The sequence below is a fragment of the Triticum urartu genome, chromosome 2A (assembly GCF_056163025.1).
Source record: "Triticum urartu cultivar PI428250 chromosome 2A, HENAU_Tu73, whole genome shotgun sequence".
Taxonomy (NCBI): domain Eukaryota; kingdom Viridiplantae; phylum Streptophyta; class Magnoliopsida; order Poales; family Poaceae; genus Triticum; species Triticum urartu.
In genome coordinates this window covers 655,892,916-655,916,332 of record NC_141874.1, presented here as the reverse complement: position 1 = coordinate 655,916,332, position 23,417 = coordinate 655,892,916, and the positions used below count along the sequence as shown (strand labels likewise).

At 48.3% G+C, this 23,417-nt stretch overlaps 2 protein-coding genes and 2 pseudogenes across 2 annotated transcripts; 1 reads left to right on the top strand and 3 right to left on the bottom strand.

Moving 5' to 3' along the window:
* Positions 1 to 351: 351 nt before the first annotated feature.
* On the top strand, positions 352 to 2,344 carry LOC125539484 (uncharacterized). Its single transcript, XM_048702941.2, has one exon. The coding sequence runs from the start codon at positions 492 to 494 to the stop codon at positions 2,091 to 2,093; it is 1,602 nt and encodes a 533-aa protein (XP_048558898.2). The 5' UTR covers positions 352 to 491; the 3' UTR covers positions 2,094 to 2,344.
* A 3,364-nt stretch (positions 2,345 to 5,708) lies between these two features.
* Positions 5,709 to 8,225, bottom strand: LOC125537702 (uncharacterized; annotated as a pseudogene).
* Positions 8,226 to 10,350: 2,125 nt separating this feature from the next.
* LOC147986465 (uncharacterized) lies at positions 10,351 to 17,090 on the bottom strand. The gene is made up of 4 exons (XM_087542017.1): positions 16,654 to 17,090; positions 11,519 to 11,533; positions 10,495 to 11,414; positions 10,351 to 10,374 (listed from the first exon to the last, which is right to left on the bottom strand). The coding sequence occupies exons 1-4, from the start codon at positions 16,907 to 16,909 to the stop codon at positions 10,351 to 10,353; spliced, it is 1,215 nt and encodes a 404-aa protein (XP_087398143.1). The 5' UTR covers positions 16,910 to 17,090.
* A 1,434-nt stretch (positions 17,091 to 18,524) lies between these two features.
* Positions 18,525 to 22,383, bottom strand: LOC125537700 (uncharacterized; annotated as a pseudogene).
* Positions 22,384 to 23,417: the final 1,034 nt, after the last annotated feature.

Sequence of the window (23,417 nt, the reverse complement as noted above, 5' to 3'; positions counted from 1 at the left end):
TATTAAGTGCATGCGGATATTAAGTAGGATATTATTTACGTGTGATTACGTGATTAGCACTATATTTGGCATGAAATTAACTGCACGCTAAACGTGTTGACCGCTCGACATTGAAGCAGTCTAGGTCGTTGGATTGACATAATTTGATGGCCGAGATTAATTGGATCTGTTTTTTTGTCTATTTATATTGGTATATAAATATAGATATAGATGGCGTCTCTTGGATCTTCGATTTAGGACCCACATACTGACATACTGCAGAGTAGACAGACCTTCAGCTCAAGGTCTGACTGCAATATTGGACGATGGCTAACAGTAAAATGAGCAGTCGTGTAGACTTCTAGAAGTGTAGCAAAGAGTAGTTGGCTCCGCTAGTGGCGCGCAGATCCAGCGCAATTTCGCACTAGACGCGCCCAGCATTTCGGCATTTCAGTTCGCTCCCCAGTCCCCCCTCCCATTCCGTCTCCGCCTCCCCTCCAGTCCACCACGCCATGCAACCGCCGCCGCCCACCGGCGACGCGCTCGCGGAGTGCCTCCGCCTCCTGGCCGACCTCCCCGCCGCGGCCGCCTCCTCCCCGGCCTTCCGCCGCCACTGGCCCTCCATCTCCGCCTCCGTCTCCTCGCTCTCCGCCTCGCTCTCCCACCCCGCCTTCCCGCCCTCCGCGCCGCTGCTCTCCCCCCTCGCCTCCGCCCTCGGGGCCCTCCTCTCCGTCTGCGGCGGCCCTGCCCTCGGCCACCTCCACACCGTCTCGCTCCTCTCCTCGTCCGCCGCCTCGCTCTCCCAGCTCGCGGCCGACGCGCGCCTGCTCGTCTCCCCGTCCCCCGCCGGGGGCGAAGGCGGCGGCTCCGACAGCCTGCTCCCCCGCCTCCGGCTCGGCTCCGCCGTCTCCCGCGCCGCCGCGCTCGACTCGCTCGCCGAGTCCGTCGGGTCCCTCCCGGCGTCGCACTCCGCCGCCGCCGTCTCCGCGGTCGCCGCGATGCTCGACTCCGGCGACCTCCTCCCGGCCTCCCGCGACAAGGCCGTGTCCGTGCTCGCCGCCTTCGCGTCCTCCGACGCCGGCTGCCTGTTCCTGGCCCAGGAGTCGGGCACCGTCGTGCCCCACCTCTGCCGCGCGCTCGAGTCCGGCGGTGCCAGCGCGGAGCAGGCGTGCGTCGCCCTGGAGCCGCTCACCGCCTCGTCGCGGGACGCGGCGGCGGCCGTCTCGGCGCGCGGCGGCGTGGCCGCGCTCCTCGTGGCCTGCGCCGCCGGCACCCCGGCGTCGCAGGCCGCCGCCGCGGGCGTGCTCCGGAACATCGCCGCGTTCCCGGACCTGCTCCCCGCGTTCCGCGACGAGGGCGCGCTCCCGCTGATCGTGCAGCTCGTCTCGCTCGGCACTCCGCGGACGCAGGAGCTCGCGCTCGGCTGCCTCCAGAACTTGACGGCCAGCGACGACGACGAGGGGCAGAGGCTCAAGGTCGAGGCTTTCCAGGAAGGCGCGCTCGGCTGCGTGAAAGACTTCCTGGAGTCCTGCCGCGGCGACGCGCCGGGCCTCGCGCCGACGTTCGGGCTCCTCCGCAACATGGCCACCTTCCGCTACATCGCCGAGATAGCCGTGTCCGCCGGCTTCGTGAGCCACGTCCTGGCCGCGCTGGGCAGCGACAGGGCGAGCACCCGGACAGAGGCCGCCATGGCGCTGGCGGAGCTGTGCAGCGTGAGCAGCAGCAGCAAGGCGAGGAAGGAGGCCGGGGGCGCGATGCCGAGGCTGATCTGGATGCTGGAGGCCAAGGCCGTGGGCGAGAGGGACGCCGCGGCGAGGGCGCTGGCCACACTCGTCGTCGCGGCAAGCAGCCACCGGAAGGCGTTCAAGAAGGACGAGATGGGCATCGTGAACGCGGTCCAGCTGCTGGACCCGGCCGTCCGGGGCGCCGACAAGCGGTTCCCCGTTTCCCTTCTGCTGGCCGTGGCGCAGTCCCGGCGGTGCCGGAAGCAGATGGTGGCCGCGGGCGCGTGCGGGTTCCTGCAGGAGCTCCTGGCCGCGGAGGTGGACGGCGCCAAGAAGCTCTCCGAGTGCCTCGGCCGGGGCAAGATGCTCGGCGTGTTCCCCCGGACATAACATGCCGGCGCCGGCGATCATTGCCTGAGCCTTGTACGTATGCGCTTCAACCCACGGTTCTCCTTCTCTTCTCTGTATGAAGGAATCTCTGTATATGTTGTTGTGTTTCATAATTCATAGCTTAGATTGAGACGAAGACGACGAGTGCTTCAGCGAGTGTGGTTAAACCCAATAAGAACACGGCCAAGATTGTAACTAATCTCTGATGTGAGCTTGCGAAGAAATGAACCGAATCAGTTGTTGTTTTGTCATCTGCGACTAACCGACGAGCAAAACACCTCTGGAGCACACGATTCTGATCTCCGAACACTGTCATTGTCTAGGCACCGTCCAATGAAACCAAGCGTATAGCACCGGCGGGCAACCGCGACATCACGAATTGTAATCAGTATTTGCTGCCAACGGTTGTGGTTAGGCTCATCCATCCTGCTGGCTGCTGCGCGTTGGAGGTCAGGTCAGCAGTCGGCAGTCCTGCAGTAGGTTGTTTTGGGTGGTTATTACGAGCTGATTGCTAGGGGGGTGTACGCTAGAGGACGGGCTCATCACTGATAATTCAATGGAGCGTGTAGACTGATATGGTACCTGCTACCTACTGACTACCGAGAGGAGGAAATGGGTCAAGCTCGTGGTTGCGCATACACATATGCTGCAACTACAACTACAGGTTGGCAGAGGCCGCAATAACTTGTAAAGATGGGAGTAGATGCGTGCACGGTTCTTCAGTACCCCTACCCACTCCCCCATGTCTCCCTTTCCTGACTGCGATCCCCGGTACCACAACTGTTTCGAATTACTCGTGTATCTAGATGTATTTTAGTTTTAGATACATGTATTTTTGCAACAAGTAATTTGGAACGGAGGAAGTACACAATCCTTTAACCAAGTAGAGGGTTAAAAGTAAAAGAAAACATAGGAAATATGGGGCCTGATGGGATAAACACGCAAACAGTCCGGTCAGATTCAGATTTGGGCGTGCCGTCTGAAGAGCAATTTTGCTTGCAGCGACTAATCATGCAGGAAAGAATCTACATTATAATCCATGCATGCATAAGCCTGGTCTCTCTCCATGCTGCTCAACTGTTGACAACAAGGCAACGCAATGTGATGCGCAGTTGGGCGGTCACATGGATGGACCTGGCCGTGGTTCGGTGGGGGTGGTAGGGGCAGGTCATTTGCTGTGTGCGAGGGGAATGATCCACAGTGCGGGACAGCAGGGGCTTGGGTCTTCGGGGGAGGGCAGAACATGGCATGTTCTCTCCTGTGGATTAGAGAATGATGCCACCGAACCTTCCCTGAGATGGATCTCGCCGTCGCCGTTCGCTGTTGCCTTTTGGCGCACAATCATGTCATGTGCCCCCAATAACATGTATACATTTTTCTTTCCTTCGATAAAGAGTATGTCATGTGCCCATCCGTGCTCCCGCGCGTACGTGGCTTGATTTGATTGGAACAAAATAAGACTCGGTTCCACCTCCTTAAAATCAGGGAATGATTATATTAGAAAGAAAAAAAATGAGAAAAGATAATCGTAGAATGAAGTGGGAGCATGTGAAGGAAGCAGGCAAACCGGATCTATGTGTCTAACATCATCGGATTGTTTACCGGGTTCAGAGCTCCAGGTACTCCGGCCGACATGTCAAATGTCTCTAACAGCCTTCATACAAAAGTGTGGAAATGGCCCCTGTTTTCAGAACCCCGAGCAAACTTTACGGCGTCTTTTCAGCGGCAACACTATTTTCAGACAACCTTCTTCGCGATGCACCATTTCGTCAGTCCTTTCTTCCTCCTATTCATCAGACTCAAGGGCCGTGCCGCAATCCCGTTTCTTCTCTCGTACTCCCTCCATTTTAAAATAGATGACTCAACTTTATACCAATTTTAGTACAAAGTCAGTATAAAATTGGGTTATCTATTTAGGAATGGAGGAAGTACCTCACTACTGAAGACATGTGGTTCATGGCTATTCTATTCTGAGTTGACAACGCTGCACCGGATTTCTAGATGAAAAAGATCATAGTATATATTTCAATTTTACTGCATCAAATAGAGCCATCAGAGTGAACACAGATAAATTACCAACACATGTACCCAGAAAGAAACAACAGAATGTTCTTCCGGTGCATCCTTTTGCACTCAATCCCGCGCCCACGATCCATCAACACACACACGTACATGTCCATCACAAATTCATGAATGAATCTGCCCTCATGCATGTCGCCTCCCCGACAACGGGAGTGGACCAATCCACCTCGTACAACACAGGCTTGTTATACCCACACATTTTCAGGCCGTGGTGCAATCCACTACACCAGCTACTACTACATAGGTTCGCTGGAATAGCACACCTATAGAGCAATTTGATAAAATAGCACACCTTTCCTGAGACTTTGCTCCAATAGCACACTTTTCTTTTTTTAGATAAAATAGCACACCTTTGATTGGTAGTTGTACAAAATAGCACAAATCTACCTTCTTCCTACTTCTACACGTACGGGCCCATATGACATATTTTATAGGACGAAATTGCCACTGGTTCTGGTTCTGATTGAAACGAACTAACCAGTGCGCAGCCGCCTCACCGTGCCTCCTGCCCGGATCGCCATCACCTCGCCGCGCCTCCTCCCCCAGTGCGCTGCCAACTCGCCTGCTTCCTCCCCGTGTGCTGCCAGTTCTTGCACCGCCGCCGTTACCTTGCCATGGTTCCTCGACGAAGCACGGTCAGGTCGCCGTGTCTTCTACACCGCGGCACCACCACGCCATGCCTCCTCCCCCACACGCTGCCTGTTCCTGTGGAGGAGGCGTCTTCGTCGGCCACCACCTTGCCAGTCTAGCGGGTCCTGTCCAGGTTGCTTGCTGGCCGCGTTGGAGGCCTGACTGGAGCATGTGTGTCGCTGCTAGCCTGTACGTGCTGGCTGGAACCTGCTTTAACTGCTCGCTGCTCTAATTGCTATCTCTAACAGTAGGTGCTCACTGAAGAAGATAGCATATGGCTCAAAATACTAGTGCCACACATAGACACACTAAAAGCTTTGATATGTATCTGCTTCTGCAGTCACAAGAGAATACGAACGCTTCATTTTTCTAAGGATGCGGATGCCTCTTGGTGTAATCAGAATACAGATTGGATGGATGTAACATGTTTTCATGTACCGTTGCGGATGCCTCTTGCTGTAATCAAAATACAGATTGGATGGATGTAACATGTATTGATGTACAGTTCTGTTGATATGGACATGATCAAAATTTCAACAGTTATAATCATCTCAACAAGATGTGGAGCGTCGGGAGATGAGAAAAAATTGGATGAGGCAGAGGCGGGAGAACCAGCAGCACGTGCACAGGAGGCACGGCGAGGTGGCGGTGCAATGGTGAAAGAGGAACGGTGAGATAACGGCGCTCCAGGCAGGAGGCACGGCGAGGCGGCGGTGGATTGGTTCGTTTGTCTGTCCGCCTCCTGCGATTTTGATCGTATCGATCGACCAGGAGCCAGGTGAAACGATGGATGGGCAATTTCGTCCTAAACAATATGTCATATGGGCCTGTACGTGGAGAAGTAGCAAAAAGATATACTTGTGCTATTTTGTACAGCTACTAATTAAAGGTGTGCTATTTTATCTAATAACAAGAAAAATGTGCTATTGAAGCAAAGTCCCAGTAAAGGTGTGCTATTTTATCAAAATGCTCAAACCTGTATGTGCCCTTGAAATGCTCCGTTTCCTCGCCCTTGAGATCAATGGATGCCTTCTTCTTACTCTTGAGATCAATGGTGAAAAATGCACCGCGCTGCTTGACGAGCAGCGCAGCTCTCCTCTCCGCGAAGAAGACGAGGTTTATTTTCTCCTCGCCTCCGAGATTTATCAGGTCGGAGCGCAACCACCCTCCCTTGCCATTCTCGTGGCCATGATCATCGTCATCTTGTCCTTGCTTGGTCCAAAGCTCTAGCACGCCATGGTTTCGTATACTGACTAACGAAAACCTTCCGTTTTCATTGACACATGGACACGGTGGTCGGCACTGCTCACCGGCATGGACATTGATAGGGATCTTGGTGAAAGAAAAATGTGCCGTGGCAACGCATGCATTGAGCGTGTAGAAACTTGTCTCGTCCATGTACACAGTGGCGGAGCTTCTTGGAGTGCAACCTGGGCCACCGCCCCCCAGCCCGTGAAGAAATCCCTCACTACCCTTAGGTATTTGGGCCATAAGAACAGGAAAATAAGCCCACACCTCATAATTTAGCCCCCCCTCAACTCATTGCCCCTCCAAAATTTTGGCCCAAGCTCCGCCACTGCATGTACAACCAGTGCGCGGTGCCACGGACAACGACACCAGCAAACGGTCCACACCTGGCGAGGTATGAAGCCGGTTGACACCTGGCGGGCGGGCTCCAACTGTCTGTGGAAGAGGAGTACGTGTAGACATACAAGATGCCGCTGCGGCCGGTGTAGGTCAAGAGCACCTGAAACGCCGGTTGTCGTCGTCGTCGCCGATCCGAATCGTCAAGGACACCATGATCCTCGTCGGTAAGAAGCGCGCAGCCGGTTAGATGCCAGTCCAAGTCCAAGTCCAAGTCTCTGTCCAAGTACCCATATCCATGGTTCGTGGGGAAGGAAAGCGGCGGTAGAAGTCTGCGCTGCCTGTCGATCAGAGGGCGGCATACCACCAGATGGAGCTCTTCACGGACTTCATGGCTGTGGTAGCAGTCGACCCGGGTAGGCGGCATGATGCGCACGAGGAGAAGGCCGCATCGCGATGCGAGTGGTCTTGCCAGGTTGAAGAGCCCGTCGTCGTTGGGGACGAAGGAGTCGAAGGTGAGATGGGCGCCGCTGGCCTGAAGGCTCAGGAAGCTCGGAGGGCTGGAGTGTGGATTTTTTCTAACTGCTTGCGCGCGCATCGCATATCTTGTCCATCCATCAAGCATGCATGCATGTCAAATCAATACATCCATCAAGCATGCATGCATGTCAAATCAGTTGACCCTATGGTCGGGTACAAAGAATCTCACTAGCCTTTTCAGCCTCATGTACTAATTAGCTATTGCACCATATTAGTAGAGAAACTTCTATGTAAATTGTGCAAAATTTAAATTCATTTATGTATTTGAGTTTATCATAACCAGCTTTACGAAACAAGTCCAATATCGATATGTTTCTAACAAAGTTCCATAAACTTTTCATAAAAGTTCAAACAAGCTGTTCATAAAATTCTTCAGGTCCAAATACATTTTTGGAAAAGTTCTTTAGTATTTCTTACAAAGTGCAGACCCAATATTTAGAAAGTTCTTCAACTCCTGGTTCTACTTATTTAGAACATTACAATAAAAATTATAAGTTCTTCATTGTTTCCAGTAAAGTTCCTCACTAAAAACACTAATAGGCTACTATAAAATTGTATTTCAATTTCGGTTAACAAAAATGTGTTTAAAATTTATGCAAGACTGATCTTGTTCTAAAGATCTTAACGCCGGAAGATCAAATATATAAAAAAATTCAAAAACAAAAATCTTATTTTTAAGATATGAACCATCTAAACTGTCAAAAGGAAACTAAAAGTAATGAGTTTTGAGGAGAGAGGAAAGATGTTGTATGCATGCATGTGTTCATGTTGGCATGCATGTGTCAGTGAGTAGAAAAAAGGACAGGAAGAGGGGCCATGCGCATGCAAAGGGTGTGGATTCGTATGGAGCAGCAAGCGGCAGAGATACTAGTTACGCGCACAACCGGTTAGACAAAGCCTTATTCGGGAGGGCTGTCATTCAGGGGCAGGTGCTTGCTGGTTGGGTACGCGTTCTGAGAAGATCCCGACGAGGACTGACGGGCGGCGCGCCGTCTCCGGCCAGACGCCGACGCGTCGGAGGAAGGCCGGGTCGGTGACGAGGTGGAGCCATCGCTTGCAGGTGGCTGCGCAGCGGAGTAGGTCCTGCAAGCCCGGCAGGCGCGCGAAGACCTCGCGAAGGATGTCGTCGTCCGTGATCTCGCCGCCGGCGTGGCGTACGCGTGCCCGCGCCATCGATCAATCTGCTTGGCGACGGATCGATCTGTGTGTTTGTTTGTCGAGGCGGCGGGTAACTTCCACGGGAGTGCCTAGCTAGTAAAGCGGACTCCACAAAAACAATCGGCTTAGGACTTGTACAATGAAAGATGCTTAGGGAGGTGCTTAGAAAAATAAACCGGGTTTTTCTAAAGCACCGGTGCCTATTTCTATAGAAGAGACGCTTAGTTAAACGTCTATCCTGTATAAATAAGCACCGGTGCTTAAGGAAATCCTAGTTTATTTCTCTAAACACTTCTCCTAAACATCACCCATTGTACAAGGCCTTACGGTGGCCCGTATCAATCATGGACTGAGATTTGAAGCGTATATAAGGTGGGTTATCTATCTACTAGTACTGCACGGGCTAAATAATCATGTACACGTACTGTAGTACTACCTCTGGTTTGGACTGCCAAAACGTTTTAATTTAGGAACACAGGGTGTATATAGCAAGTCCAACCGAGAGAGATGGCAAGTTATCAACAACAGTATTGAACAATGACGTAATCACTAATCAGAGATAGACGGTACTACTACGTTGTCATGAAACTAGTCAGTCCTTTATCACAGGAATATTTCCTTTTATTCATTTCTTGTACATAATTTCTAATTTATATACATTGAGAAAATAGTGAAGAACAATCATTCTACCTTCTACGGTCCTTTGGTTAAAAAAAAACAGTTGATGAACATCAAACAGATTTAACCCAATGGGAATTTAGCTATGGTTTCCATGAGCATTACCTAAAACAGTTAAACCGAATAAACCACATGCACCAATGCACTCACAAAGGACTCTACCTAAGGATCAGGTGCAAAACAAGCGATCAAATGAAAATAAGTATCTCACCAAAATATATATACAAAGATCAAATTTCACGTCCACGAGCATTGAAACTAGAGATTAAGAAAGCAAATTGGATTGTACTACTAGATCAGGTCAACCTCATTTGTCTAAGGTAAAGAAAACAATTTACCAAAGTTTAGCCTGAAAAGATCGATGTGTCCTGCATGCAAAAGATCAAACAACTTATCAGACCGTTCTTCATGACAATTCAAAAGTTAAGATAAAATTTTGCTCGGAAGCCACTAATCCAGGAGTTTTGTTGTGCTCACCTCCTCTTCGGAGAAAGGGAGCGTTGGTTTTCAATGCCTGAAACCTAGGGAATATCCTCTATGCAAGACTCGTCAGGAGAGAGAAGTTACCTTCTCAAGGAGCCATGAAAACACTTCTATAGTACTCACTCCGTAAAGAAATATAAAAGCATGGTGATTTAAACGCTCTTATATATCTTTACAGAGGGAGTATTTTGCTATGTACATCTTGAGCTGCGCTTGATTCCCAATCATGCCTTCTCGTTTGGTTGGAGACGGTACATGCTTAGTGCCCTAGGCAAAACAATTAATCGCATTAGTATCAACCAACCTTCACATGTTGGTTGAGATGTATTCCAATCAGGGTCATTTAGAAAAATTGTTCACAAACTCTATATACCATCAATATATCAGTACACCGCAGAGAGGACGATCTACCTGTGCATTTTGAAACCGAACCGAAACACATATTTACCTTACCGAACTATGCATGTTGTAGTTACTGAAAAAACATATTTATTATGGAACCGAATGCTGCACATAAGAGAATGACACGTGCGGTTCAGGAACCAAGTTGCTAGGTCCATCACGAAGTTTCAATTATTCTGAGAAAATAGAACCATACGTTGGAATGCGAACGGAGTTGATAAAACATCATATGAGGTTTCAGCTATTCTGAGGCAAACATAACCCCTATAATTCAGATGGAATCGACACACATAGCCAAAGAGCAATGGAATGTTCTTCCGCTACATTCTTTTGGCGATGACCCAACATCGAGCGATTCATCAACACATCTCAAAATTAGCTACATGGATATATACCATTAAATCATGCATGACATCCATGAATAATACCGTATACTTTTATTAATCTCTTGCTCTTCTCCCGCCTTGGACCTGGCCTAGCGAGAAAAGGCATGGGTCAAATACGCAGTCCATCTCGTACAGCACAGGGGTGGCAAAATTACATTGTTATTGCACATCTAAATGACTCAAACAAATTTTTAGAAAAAGACAAAAGAAAATGCTTACATATTTTAGCGTAAAATCAATGACATAAGATTTAGATGTGCAATACGTAGAGCACATCTTGATGTGCTTTAGCAAAACTGTTTATTAATCTCTTGCTATTCTTCCGCCTTGGACCCGGCCTAGGAGATAAGGCATGGGTCAAATACGCAGTCCATCTCATACAGCACAGGGGTGGTAAAATTACAGTGTGTTTGAAATATACTACTGCACCAAGTACTAGTACAAAAAGTCCATCTCACATACTTGGTCGCGTCACGTCTCGATTTCTTGTCCTTGAGCTCAACCGACATTTTCTCCTTACTCCTGAGCTCGATAGTGAAGAAATCGCCACCCTGCTGGACAAGTAAGGCGCCTCTTTTCTCTGCGAAGAAGACGAAGTCTATTCTCTTGTCACCCAGATTCGCCAAGTCGGAGTGTAGCCAGTCAACCTCATGGCCATTGTCATGGCTACCAGCATCCTGTTCTTGCTTGGTCCAAAGCTCTAGCATGCCATGTTCCCGTATATTGACAAACGAGATACGTCCGCCTTCCTCGACGGTGCATAGTAATGGCGGATATAGACCGCCATGGCGGAATTCGATTGGTATCTTGGTCAAAGAGGCGTGTGCCGTGGCGCTGCTTAAACCGACTGCGTAGAAGCTTGTACTGTCTCTGTACAGCCAATACGCAGTGCCGCCGCCGCCGCCGTGGGTGACAACGCCAGCGCGCGGCCCGCACCTAGTAAGATCTGGAGCTCGGCAACACTCGGTAGGCACGCTCCAAACACGCAAGGACGAGGAGTAGGAGCATGTGTACATAAGTCCGTCCTCATCCGTGTAAATCAGAAGAACTTGGAACGTAGATTGGCGCCGGTCGTCCGAGTTTGCACAGCCAGCGTCGCCATTGTCTGCGCTTGTGAGAAGCGCCCAGCCAACTGCATCTCTAACCAGGGACCTAGGGCTTGGTTGGAAGGGCGGCTCTGGGAGAAGATGTGTGCCCCGCCTGTCGATCAGAGGGCGGCACACCGCTAGATGGAGCTTCTCACGGTCAGGCAGCAAGACGCGCACGAGGAGGAAACCGCGGCGCGACATCAGTGGCCTCGCCAGGTTGAAGAGCCCATCGTCGTTGCCGACGAACGAGTTGAACGTCAGGTGCGCGCCGCCGGCCCCAAGGCTTAACACTAGTAGAAAAAGAGTCAAACATAAAACACATTAGTACCGGTTTGAATTAGAGCTGGCACTAATGTGTACATTAGTGTCGGTTCGTGGCGGCGATCAATAGTACCGGTTCGTGGCGAACCTTTAGTACCGGTTCATGCCATGAACCGGTACTAAAGAGGCTGTGTCAGCCTGCGGTCAGGCTATGGCCTCACCATCACCATTTAGTGCCGGTTCGTACCACGAACCGGTACTAATGAGGTTATGGCAAGCTGTTTTTAGTCCCACCTCGCCAAGAGAGAGGCAGCATGAGCGGTTTATAAGCCATGAGTGCACAGACAATGACGAAGAGTTGCAATGCTCATCTACATGTTGATTAGCTTCAAGCTTTGCGGAATAGCATAGATTGCACTGAGCTATGTGCAGTGCAGTCTACACTATTCCGAAAGGCTTGAAGCAAATTAACCAGCATTGCACCTCTTTTTTATTTTTAATAACTTATTTAAACTCCGGACTTCTTTTGTGTTCAGTATGCAGCATTTAAAACGACGTCATCAATTTCCAACATGTTCTGACATCATGTGTTGTTTTTCGGTCATTTACCTAATTGTTTAGAGAGCTAAATGACCGTGAAATTAAAAATCACTACAAAATGAATCCTGAAAATGTTGAAACTTGGCATGGTATCATCATATCACCCGCATAGCATGCGCGAAAGAGTAGAGAGGGTCACGGCAAAAACTGGACGCACTTCGTGTACAAACTGGACATACTCTTTCCGAGTATCAGGGTTTCGGACAAGAACTCATCTGTTACATGGCCACTTCAATGTTTTTTAAACTTATTTAAACTCCGGACTTCTTTTGTGTTTAGTATGCAGCATTTAAAGCGACGTCATCAATTTCCAACATGTTCTGACATCATTTATTGTTTTTCGGTCATTTACCTAATTGTTTAGAGAGCTAAATGACCGTGAAATTGAAAATCACTACAAAATGAATCCTGAAAATGTTGAAACTTGGCATGGTATCATCATATCACCCGCATAGCATGCGCGAAAGAGTAGAGAGGGTCACGGCAAAAACTGGACGCACTTCGTGTACAAACTGGACAAACTCTTTCCGAGTATCAGGGTTTCGGAGTACGGAGTGGGTACTAATGTGCATCCCACCAATCAGGAAGAATCACACGGATCGTGTGTTTCTTTCTAGCTCTTGCGAGTCGTTGGATCAAGGTTGTGTTTCTTCCTAGCTAATGTGAGTCATTGGATCGAAACTACCACAATCACTTTGTGAGCCAGACGACCCTATATATAGCCCACCTCTCGCCTTCCCTGCATAAGTCTTTCAGTTCATCGACTACATACATCTACCAGTTCATCGACTGCATACATCTACCAGTTCATCGACTGAATACAAATCATTCGGATTCGCCATCATACGTCCAACCGTGCATTTGATATGCATATATATGCATCACGAGCAACGGTTGGGCTGTATGACGGCGATACCGATTGGTTTGTTCTAGATCCGACATAAAAGGTTTGATACAACTTCTTTTTTGTGACATAAGAGCTATCGATCTCTCTCCTACCTATTTTAGTTACACAACTACCTATTTGTGCCAAATTTTGACTTTTGCTATTGCTCTTGCATCATAAGCATCCATGTTAACTGGACTTACAAGTAATGCAATTTAACCAAACTATCTTGTGATCCATGTTGATTAGCTTCAAGCCTTGCGGAATAGTATAGATTGCACTGAGCTATGTGCAGTGCAGTCTACACTATTCCGAAAGGCTTGAAGCAAATTAACCAGCATTGCACCTCTTTTTTATTTTTAATAACTTATTTAAACTCCGGACTTCTTTTGTGTTCAGTATGCAGCATTTAATGCGACGTCATCAATTTCCAACATGTTCTGACATCATTTGTTGTTTTTCGGTCATTTACCTAATTGTTCAGTATGCAGCATTCAATTTCCAGAAGAAAATGAATAGAAGAAAATAAATAATGCAGAAAAGAAAAAACTATATAAAAAATTACTCAAAAATAAATAGAAGAAAATAAGTAATGCAGAAAAGAAAAAACTATATAAAAAATTTGTTGGCACGCTGCCCAGTGGGCCTGCCAGACCTAGGGTGTGCAAATGCAGGCCCAGACGGGCCAGCAGGCTCACAGGGCAGCGTGCCCTAATTAATTAGGCCGAGAAGCCTGCTATATAGAGGAGTTCGAAGAGGTAGCCGCGGCTGGATTTATAAACCAGTGCGGCTGCCCTGCGCCGGGCGAGGTGGGACTAAACTTTGGGGTGGCAGCGCAAGGCCTTTAGTACCGGTTGGTGGCTCCAACCGGTACTAAAGGCCTTTGTTTCCCGCCGCTTGGCCTGGCGAAATAGGCCTTTAGTACCGGTTGGAGCCACGAACCGGTACTAAAGGCCCATCCTATATATATAGCACTTACAAAAATTTCAGTTTCATCTCCCCACTTCGTCTCCAACCTCCGCCGCGCGCCGCTCGATCCCGTCGTCGCCGCCCGTCGCCCGTACCGTCGTCCGTCGTCATCGTCGCTGTCCCCGCCGCCGCCCGTCGTCGTCGTCGTCTCGCGCTGCCGCCCCGAACGCCGCCGCCGTCCGTCGTCATCGCCGCGGCCGTACGTCTCTCTCTCGCTCCCGCACACACATACACACACATACATACACACACATACACACACACACACCGGCGCCCCCGCCCCGTACGCCGGCGCCCCCGCTCGTACGTACGGGGCGGCGGCATACGGGGCCGCACACACACACACACATACCACACACACACACGCATACACACACATACACACATACGTACACACATATACGTATATACACACACACATGCATACACACACATACACACACACATTTTTTTTATACTTATTTTCTGTTTTTTAGAAAAGTTAATGAGATGATCGAATGTTAGATTAATGTCGAATGTTAGATGAATTAGCGAGCTAGATAGAAAAATTGTCGAACTAAAGATTAGAACTAGTTGAATAATTAATATAACTAGTTTATTTTTAGTAAGAAAATTTAGGTATATGAGATTAGAACTAGTTGAATAATTAATATAACTAGTTTATTTTTAGTAAGAAAATTTAGGTATATGAGATTAGAACTAGTTGAATAATTAATATAACTAGTTTATTTTTAGTAAGAAAATTTAGGTATATGAGATTTGATGATCTAATTAAAATATTATTTGTTAATGAGTTTTTCTGCTTATTTAATTTTTTATATATTTTGAGTTTATATAAATATTAGATTAATGTCGAATGTTAGATGAATTAGATAGAAAAGTTAAATATATAATAATGTCAATTGAATATATAGTTAGATATATTAATGTCAAATGTTAGATGAATATATATTTGGCTAGACATAGGTGTTTAATGTTTCACCTATATGAACATAGAAAATGTCATCTGACGACGAAAAAGATTTCATTATGTGCGAACACTGTGAAGACCAGCGCGGCCTGTGCGACCAAAATTTCCTTGTTGATGGTAGGCGCTTCAGCATCAAGCTGGATGAGACATTCGAAGTTGATACAGTAAGTCACTTTGTCAATTATTATTTGAGTGCAAAACTTATGCTTCATTTGCTTCAACTTATAATTTTAAATTTTCACTATTCTACTAGCGCATCCCCTGCCATGCAAGAATTTTTGTCTTGGATAAGATAGGTTTTAGTGTTATAGATGATATGGAGGTAAAGAGAGTTTACTTGAAGACGGAGCGTGAGTATACTTTCAACGTCAAATTATATAATGGAGACACATATACCCATTTTAAATGCAAAACTTGGCAAGCACTATGCAAGGCTTATGCATTTGAGCCTGATATGGTTATCATCTTTGATATTCGTCCGGAAGATGATATTTTAGGTAATATAGACATCTGCGTCGATGTGCAAACGCCTCCAGTTCTACCATTTGGTGAGTTTTTCTCAACCATGCATGCATATGTTTATGTCTTTGATACAGTTTATTCAAAAATAGTTGACAACTAATTTGTATTGTCAGCTTATTTCGGTTCAAGCAAACATGTCCGGCGCTTGATAGACAGGACCTACTACTGCCCCGGGGCTCAACTAAACTGCGAGGAGATAAGTCATTATGTTTCATGGCTTGAGGATCTTAATACTGTCAAGACAAATTTTTTTCCTAAACTTAGAAATGTTAGTACTCAAAACGTGCGACCAATGGTGATCGTATTGAACTACGGTCACATCTATAATCGAAAGATGGTAAGATTTTAAATATTTGTCCTTAATTAGTGCATCTTTTGCATACAATATTTTTGAAGCTAAACTTTCATTGCTTAGTATATTAATTACTATACGATGTTCTTCAACAGGGACTTCCGATGACAGTTGTGCCTCAGTGGATCGAGATAAAAGGTCGCATGTCAATGGTTAGCTTACGACCAAGATTTCCTACATTGCACATGAGTGCATTCAGGATTTCTGAAAGCGAAGAATGCTTAATAGTGAAATATTGGAGCAAAATTGTTAACGATCGCAGAGAAGTACTAGGGGGCAGCAAGGAGAAGCGCAACCCAAGATTAGGAGACAGATTCATCTGCATGCTCCAGTATGATGAATCAGGAGAGCTATACATGTTCTATGCTATTCTACCTGAGAGGGAGCAGCAGGATCAGTAGCTACTAGTTCATGCTCTTAATTAGTATTTGTCTCATGTTCGTGTCCTGAACTTCGATGTTGGTGATGATTATGTTGAACTTGATGATATCTTTGCTTCTGTTACAAAGTGAATGTTTCCTTTTTAAGCTAGCCAGCGTTGATGATGATTAGATAGCTAGCGGTAATGACTATGATGATTAAATAGTGGTAATTAGACGACTACGATGATTTTTAGCTAGCTAGAGTTTATTTATTTATTAATATGCGATGATGATGATGATGATGATGATGATGATGATGATGACGACGACTACAACTCATTATAACGTAAAACAATCCTAAATTAAATTGATAACACAAATTTAATTGAAAAATATAAAATAAAACAAAACCCACAACCATTTAGTTGGCTCGTGCCACGTGGTTCCCCTTTAGCACCGGTTCGTACTGAACCGGTATTAAGGGGGGGGGCCTTTAGTGCTGAAATTTTAGTGCCGGTTCCTGAACCGGCACTAAAGGGCCTTACGAACCGGTGCTATTGCCCGGTTCTGCATTAGTGTAAGAACCGCGGAGGGGTAGACGATTTACTCTTCAAGGGATGCACCGGTGTTCCGGGCTCTTTTCTCTGGGAGAATATCCCGACGAGGACGGACGGGCGGCGCGCCGTCTGCGGCCAGAGGCCGACCTGCCGAAGAAAGGCCCGATCCGTGATGAGCCGGTACCATCGCTTGCAGGTCGCCGCGCACCGGAGAAGGTCCTGGTAGCCGGGCAAGCGCGCAAAGACTTCGCGGAGGACGTCGTCGGCGATTCCGGCGCCGGCGTGGCGTACGCCTGCCCTGGCCATGCTGATCCGCTAGGTAGATCTGGACCTGCAGATCACGACGTACACCCGACCGATCGGCCCATCCTACGTAGAATCGCGTGTGTGTCGTGGGCCGGCACGTACGGCTCCTGTACGGCTCAACGCGTTCTAATCTCAATCGGTACATATTCGGTTCCATCCCCTGGTCTGTCAGGTGCACGAAAGATTGGGCAGGGGAATTTGGCGCAGCACAAGGCGGCGCCCATGGCAATGCACGATCATCAGAAAATACTGTAAAACATACAACAACTAATTAAATACAAAATCCATCTCGTAGAGCACCTGTGGACCGTATCGGCATTTCGTGCTCGCGTGTACGCCCCAACTACAACAACCGGTACTACTACTACTACTATTACTACTACAATGTTCTGTTTTAAAAACCTTTGTGCCCCTGACATGCTCTATTTCCTCTTCATCGAGGTTTATCGACGATTTTTCCTTACTCTTGAGGTCAATTGTGAAGAAGGCATTGCCTTGCTTGATGAGCAAAGCATCCTTGCTCTCTGCAAAGAAAACAAGATCTATCTTTTCTTCGCTCCCAAGATCCGCGAGCTGAGAGTGTAGCCATCCGTCGTCACACTCATAGTCAAGATCACAGCCATCTTGTTGTTTCTTGGTCCAAAGCTCTAGCACGCCATGGTGTTGGAAATTAACAAACGAAAGCCTTCCTTCTCCGGCAATGCATGGAAACGGCCGTCGCGGCCGAGGCCGCTGCTCGCTCTTGTTAATTTTGATCGGAATCCTAGTAAATAACTCATGTGATGTGGCACAACTTATGCCGAGGGTGTAGAAGTTATCCCTGTCTCTGTACAACGAGTATGCGGTGTCGCCAACAACAACACCGGCGAGCGGTCCACATTTACGGAACTCGGAAGCCTCGCAATACTTGATGGGCGTGTTCCAACTATTAGTGACGGAGGAGTATGTGCACGCACGCACGTATCCACAATCCCCTCTATAAGTCAAGATCACTTGAAATGTTGGCTTCTGCTGCTGCTGGTCCATGTTACCACCAACGTCATGATCAGCGTCGGTGAGAATTGCACAGCCAGTTAGCTTACGCGCACGGCTCTGCCGTCCAATCATAATATCATATTGAAGGGAGGTGGTGGAAGAAGACGTGTGTCCCACCTGTCAATCAGAGGGCGGCATACAGCAAGATGAAGCTCACGGTATACAGCAAGATACAGCAAGAGGAAAGCCCGATCGGTGACGACGCGGCGCCACTGTTTGCACGTCACTGCGCAGCGGATGATGTCACGGAAACCGCGCACCCGCTGGAGGATGTCGAGGAGGACGTCGTCCGGGAGGTCGCCGGTGTCGTCCTCGCGTGGTGGTGCAACCTTGGCCATCTCGACTGGTGCCCGATCGATTTGGGGGTTTTCCATGGTTGCGGCCTGCAGTACGTAGTTTATAAGGCCGTGTGCAGTCCTGGTCAGCGTTGGTCATCTCCACGATCGACTCAGACACGGATCGCTCAAGAGGTCACGAGTCACGGCCAAAGGGGTAGCCGAATCAAGGATGGAATATGAGTTTACCTGGTCATTAGAGGATTGATTAGGAATCTACCTGGAGAGGTCGATACTCGATAGAGTCAGTACGCCGACCGGCTGAGCTTCAAAACACTGGGTAGCAATTCTGGCTTCTGAGAAAATTATTACAGTTCAAAACAGTGAGTAGCAATTCCAAGAAAAATATTAGCAAGACATTTACGCAGCACGTTCTGGTACCTGCAGTTCAAACGTGAATACGCCTTCTCTGAGATAACTTTTGACCTTCCTCATCGCCGCCACGGCCGGCCGGGGAGGTTAATATCACCGCGGTGTAGCAAAATCTTTTAGATCAGTTATTATGAATTTACCGCCTCTAAACTTACCTCCCAGCTTAGAAGAGGTGAATGATCCTCAAAAACAAAAAAGCTTAGAAGAGGTAACTAAACACAAAATCCATCTCAGAGCACAGGTGAAATGCTTTGACATATCCCACCGGGATGCCCGCCGTGTTAAACATCATTGCTATGTAGTTACGCACGCGGCCGCACATCTAAAGACGCAGCCCCCGCCTCCTTCACCTCCTCTAAAAAAACAGCTAGGGTTTCTGCCTCTCGCCGGCGCCGACTCAGGCCCGCCTCGTCTCCGGTGGTCCTAGGACCATGGAGGCGTGGTGGATCCTGCCAAGAGCCGGCGGGAGGACTTCATTTTTAGTCCTTCCTTTCAGTTTTATTAGGATTTGTGTTCTGCTCAGGAAGGCGAAACAACGGCGGCTCTCTGAAAATGGAATAAAGGTCTCTCCGCCTAGCCTCCGTTTTAGCGGTGCCTCTAGCATTGTTGACGGGCATGTGGAGATGTGTCTCCGGCGGTTTTATCTTTGGTGGATTTGCTCGGATATCGTTGGTGTTCTGCACGCTCGTGTGTCTTCGGATTGGATCCTTCCGATCTATGTTATTCTTATCCGCGGTGGTTGTTGTTCTGGTGCGCTAGCCCTATGGGGCCTTAGCACGACGAATTCCCGACTGTCTACTACAACAAGTTGTGCCTGACTCCGGCGATGGAGGGGCGATGACGGCGGCGCGCCTTTGGCACGCTTCAGTGCTTGTAGTCGCCGCTAGGCAGTCTACGGATCTGGTGTAATTTCTATTATTTCTCGTGTTCGTTGTACTGTCATGATTGAAAATAAATAGATCGGAAGATTTTTCGCAAAAAAAACATCATTGCTATGTGCGTGTATGTTTTTTGTTGTTGTTGAGGATTGGTATGTGCGGGTATGTGATAGGAGCCTTTTTTTTTAATGCAAGTCACTCACATACACTTATCCCTATGAACACATGCGTGCACACCCTACTCATATAAGTCCTTTTTTTTGTTGGGAATACTCTAGTTTCAATATCACATTTTTCATTGGTGGCCAAACAGGTCACAGTAATTAAAACTACAGTAACTAAAAAAACTGTGGTGTTATCAAAATACTTTGAAAATACTTTGCTATCAAACAGGGCCTTAGTCGTTGATCAGTTTAGGAGTATTTTCTTTTGCTCACTTTCTATACATAACTTTATTTGTATATATAGAGAAAATACCAAAGAATGATCGTTCTATCTGGTGGTGGTGTCAACCACAAAGGAAATAACATAACACATAGCAGGAAATGGCAAAAGTTAGAGTTACAATTAAGGAATGTTACATCCGGGGCGTTACATCTGGTGCGCTGGTCCTATGGGGCCTTAGCACGACGACTCCCCAACTATCTACTACAACAAGTTGTGCTTGACTCCGACGATGAAGGGGCGATGACGGTGGCGCGCCTTCGGCTTGCTTCAATGCTTGTAGTCGTCGTTTGACGGTCTACGGATCTAGTGTAAATTTTATTATTTCTGGTGTTCGTTGTACTATCATGATTGAAAATAAATAGATCAGAAGATTTTTTGCAAAAAAAAACATCATTGCTATCTGCGTGTAAGTTTTTTTTGGTTGAGGATTGATATGTGCGTGTACGTAATAGGAGCCTTTTTTTAAACGCAGTACAACCAAAGTCACTCACATACACTCATTCCTATAAATACACGCGTGTACACCCTACCCATATAAGCCTTTTTTTTGTTGGGAATACTCTAGTTTCAATACCACATTTTTCCATTGATGGCCAAACAGGTCACAGGAACTAAAACTACAATAACTAAAAAAAAGTGGTGTTATCAAAGTACTCTGAAAATACTTTGCTATCAAATAGGGCCTTAGTCGTTGATCAATTTAGGAGTATTTCCTTTTGCTCACTTTCTGTACATAACTTTATTTATATATGTAGAGAAAATACCAAAGAATGATCGTTCTATCTTCTACGGTCCTTGGGTAAAAATAATCAGTAGAGTAATATCGAACAGGTTTAACACATCGGGAATTTAGCAATGATTTCTGTGAACATTACTCAGAACAGATAAACCGAATAAACCACATGCATGCACCGATGCATCCACAAAGGAGAAATGGAACGTTCTTCCGCTACATTCTTTTGGCGATGATCCAACATCGAGCGATTCATCGACGCATACACCCGATGGATCGACCCATCTTAAAATTAGCTACCTGTATACCAATAAATCATGCATGACATCCATTAATAATACTGTATACCTTTATTAATCTCTAGCTCTTATCCTGCCTTGGAGGCTAGCGATGGCGAGAACACACAGTCCGTCTCATACAACACAGGAGTGTTAAAATCCCACGGTTCGTGAAACTTACTACCACACCAAGTACTACTACAACATGCCGTTGGAAACCATTCCATGCTCGCGGCATGTCTCGCTTTCTTGTCTTTGACTTCAATCAACATTTTTTCCTTACTCGTGAGGTCGATACTGAAGAAATCACCAGCCTGCTCCACAAGTAAAGCGTCTCTTTTCTCTGCAAAGAAGACAAGGTTTATTTTCTTGTTACCCAGATCTGCCAACTGAGAGTGTAGCCAGTCAGTCTCACAACCACGATCATGTTTACCAGCATCTTGCTGTTTTTGCTTTGTCCAAAGCTCTAGCATGCCATGTTCTCTTATGTTAACAAACGAGATACTTCCATCTTGGACAGTGCATAGTAATGGCGGTCGCGGCCATGGATCGCCATGGTGGAATTCGATTGGAATCTTGGTCAAAGAGGCATGTGTGGTGGCGCTGCTTACGCTGAGGATGTGGAAACTTGTCTTGTCTCCGTGCAACCAATGTGCGGTGCCGCCGCGGGTCACAACGCCAGCACGCGGGCCACGCCTAGTGAGACCTGAAGGTAGCCGACCACACATGGTGGGTGCGCTCCAAATACCCCTGTCGGAGGAGTACATGCATGTGTACACAAGTCCGTCCTCATCGACGTAAATCAGAAGAACTTGGAACGTAGAGTGGCGCCGGTCGTCCGAATTTGCATAGCCGTCGTCGCCATTGTCTGCGCTTGTGAGAAGCGCCCAGCCAACTGTATCTCTATCCAGGGACGTGGGGCTTGGGTCCAAGGGAGGCTCTGGGAGAAGATGCGTGTCCCGCCTCTCGATCAGCGGGCGGCACACTGCTAGACGGAGCTTCTTATGGCCAGGCAGCAAGGCGCGCACGACGAGGAAACCACGGCGCGACGCCAGTGGCCTCGCGAGGTTGAAGAGCCCATCGTCGTTGTGGACGAACGAGTTGAATGTGAGGTGCGCGCCGCCGGCCCCCAGGGTTTCCTCTTCAAGGGCTTCATCGATGTTCTGGGCTGTGATCTCTGGGAGAATATCCCTACGAGGACGGACGGGCGGCGCGCCGTCTCCGGCCAGAGGCCGACCTGCCGAAGAAAGGCCGGGTCCGTGATGAGGCCGAACCATCGCTTGCACGTCGCCGCGCACCGGAGAATGTCCTGGTAGCCCGGCAGGCGCGCGAAGACTTCCAGGAGGATGTCGTCGCCGATTTCGCCGCCGGCGTGGCGTACGCGTGCCCTGGCCATGCTGATCCGCTAGGTAGATCTGGATCTGCAGATCACGACATACACCCGACCGATCGGCCCATCCTACGTAGAATCGCGTGTGTGTCGTGGGCCGGCACGTACGGCTCGTCTACGCGTTGCAATCAAAGTCGGTACGTTATCGGTTCCATCTCGTGATTTTTCGTCAGACCCATGCTTGCCCTAAACTTTGGTGCATACCCTAATTTTTTGAAGTCAAACTTCTTAAACTTTGGTTAGACAAAATTATCAACATTTATCGTATCAATTCAATACCATTACATTCATCATGAAGTATACTTTCATATGATATATGCTTGGTATTATAAATGTTCATAATTTTCTACAAAAATTGATCAAAGTTTATGACTTCTGAAAAATATTACATGGACTGTAAATTTGCAATTAGGGGCTAATTTACTCTTTCCCTTCTCCCACGCCACCCTCGTCCCCCCGGCCCCCTGCACCGCGCCTGTCCTCCATCTCGTCCGCGAGGAGGCGCTGAACGAGGGAGGGCGTGGAGGTTGGCAGATGGCGGGGCGCAAGCGCCATCGCCCTAGGCGTCTTCCTGCCCCCCCCCCCCCACTCCCTTCCATGAACATTCGCTCAGATCTTCCACCTGACCTTGCTGGGCTCTGCTTCAACTGCCTCAGCGAGGAGCACGTCGCCGCCATGTGCACAAACGAGCGGGTGTGCCTCCGCTGCCGACGACCAGGGCACATCGCCCGGGAGTGCACCAACCCTCGCTCTCGCTCACCGTCGTCGGCCAATTTGCGGCCAATCAGTGAGCGGCTCGGCGCCCGTGTCGGGCCTTCATCGTCGCCACCGCCTCTGTGCTCGCCTCCTGAGCAGCGAGCCACGCCGGCGCATGCTCGCCTGGGACCTGCGGTCCTTGCGGCCGGCAGGGCTCCCTCAGAGCACGGCCGCCCGGTGGCTGGGGCTAGTGAGCAGCAGCGGCGTGGGGCGCCAACACATGCTCGCTTGGGCCCTGCAGTGGTCTCCACTGGCAGGGTGCCCTCGGAGCGTGAGCCGGACGC

Bases quoted from the DNA above. Each gene is read 5' to 3' on its own strand.
- LOC125539484 (XM_048702941.2), top strand. From the start codon at position 492: ATGCAACCGCCGCCGCCCACCGGCGACGCGCTCGCGGAGTGCCTCCGC.
- LOC147986465 (XM_087542017.1), bottom strand. From the start codon at position 16,909: ATGGCCAGGGCAGGCGTACGCCACGCCGGCGCCGGAATCGCCGACGAC. The intron at 10,375-10,494 runs GTGAGATGGACT...CTTATCTCCTAG, and splicing joins GACGTGACGCGACCAAGTAT to GCCGGGTCCAAGGCGGAAGA.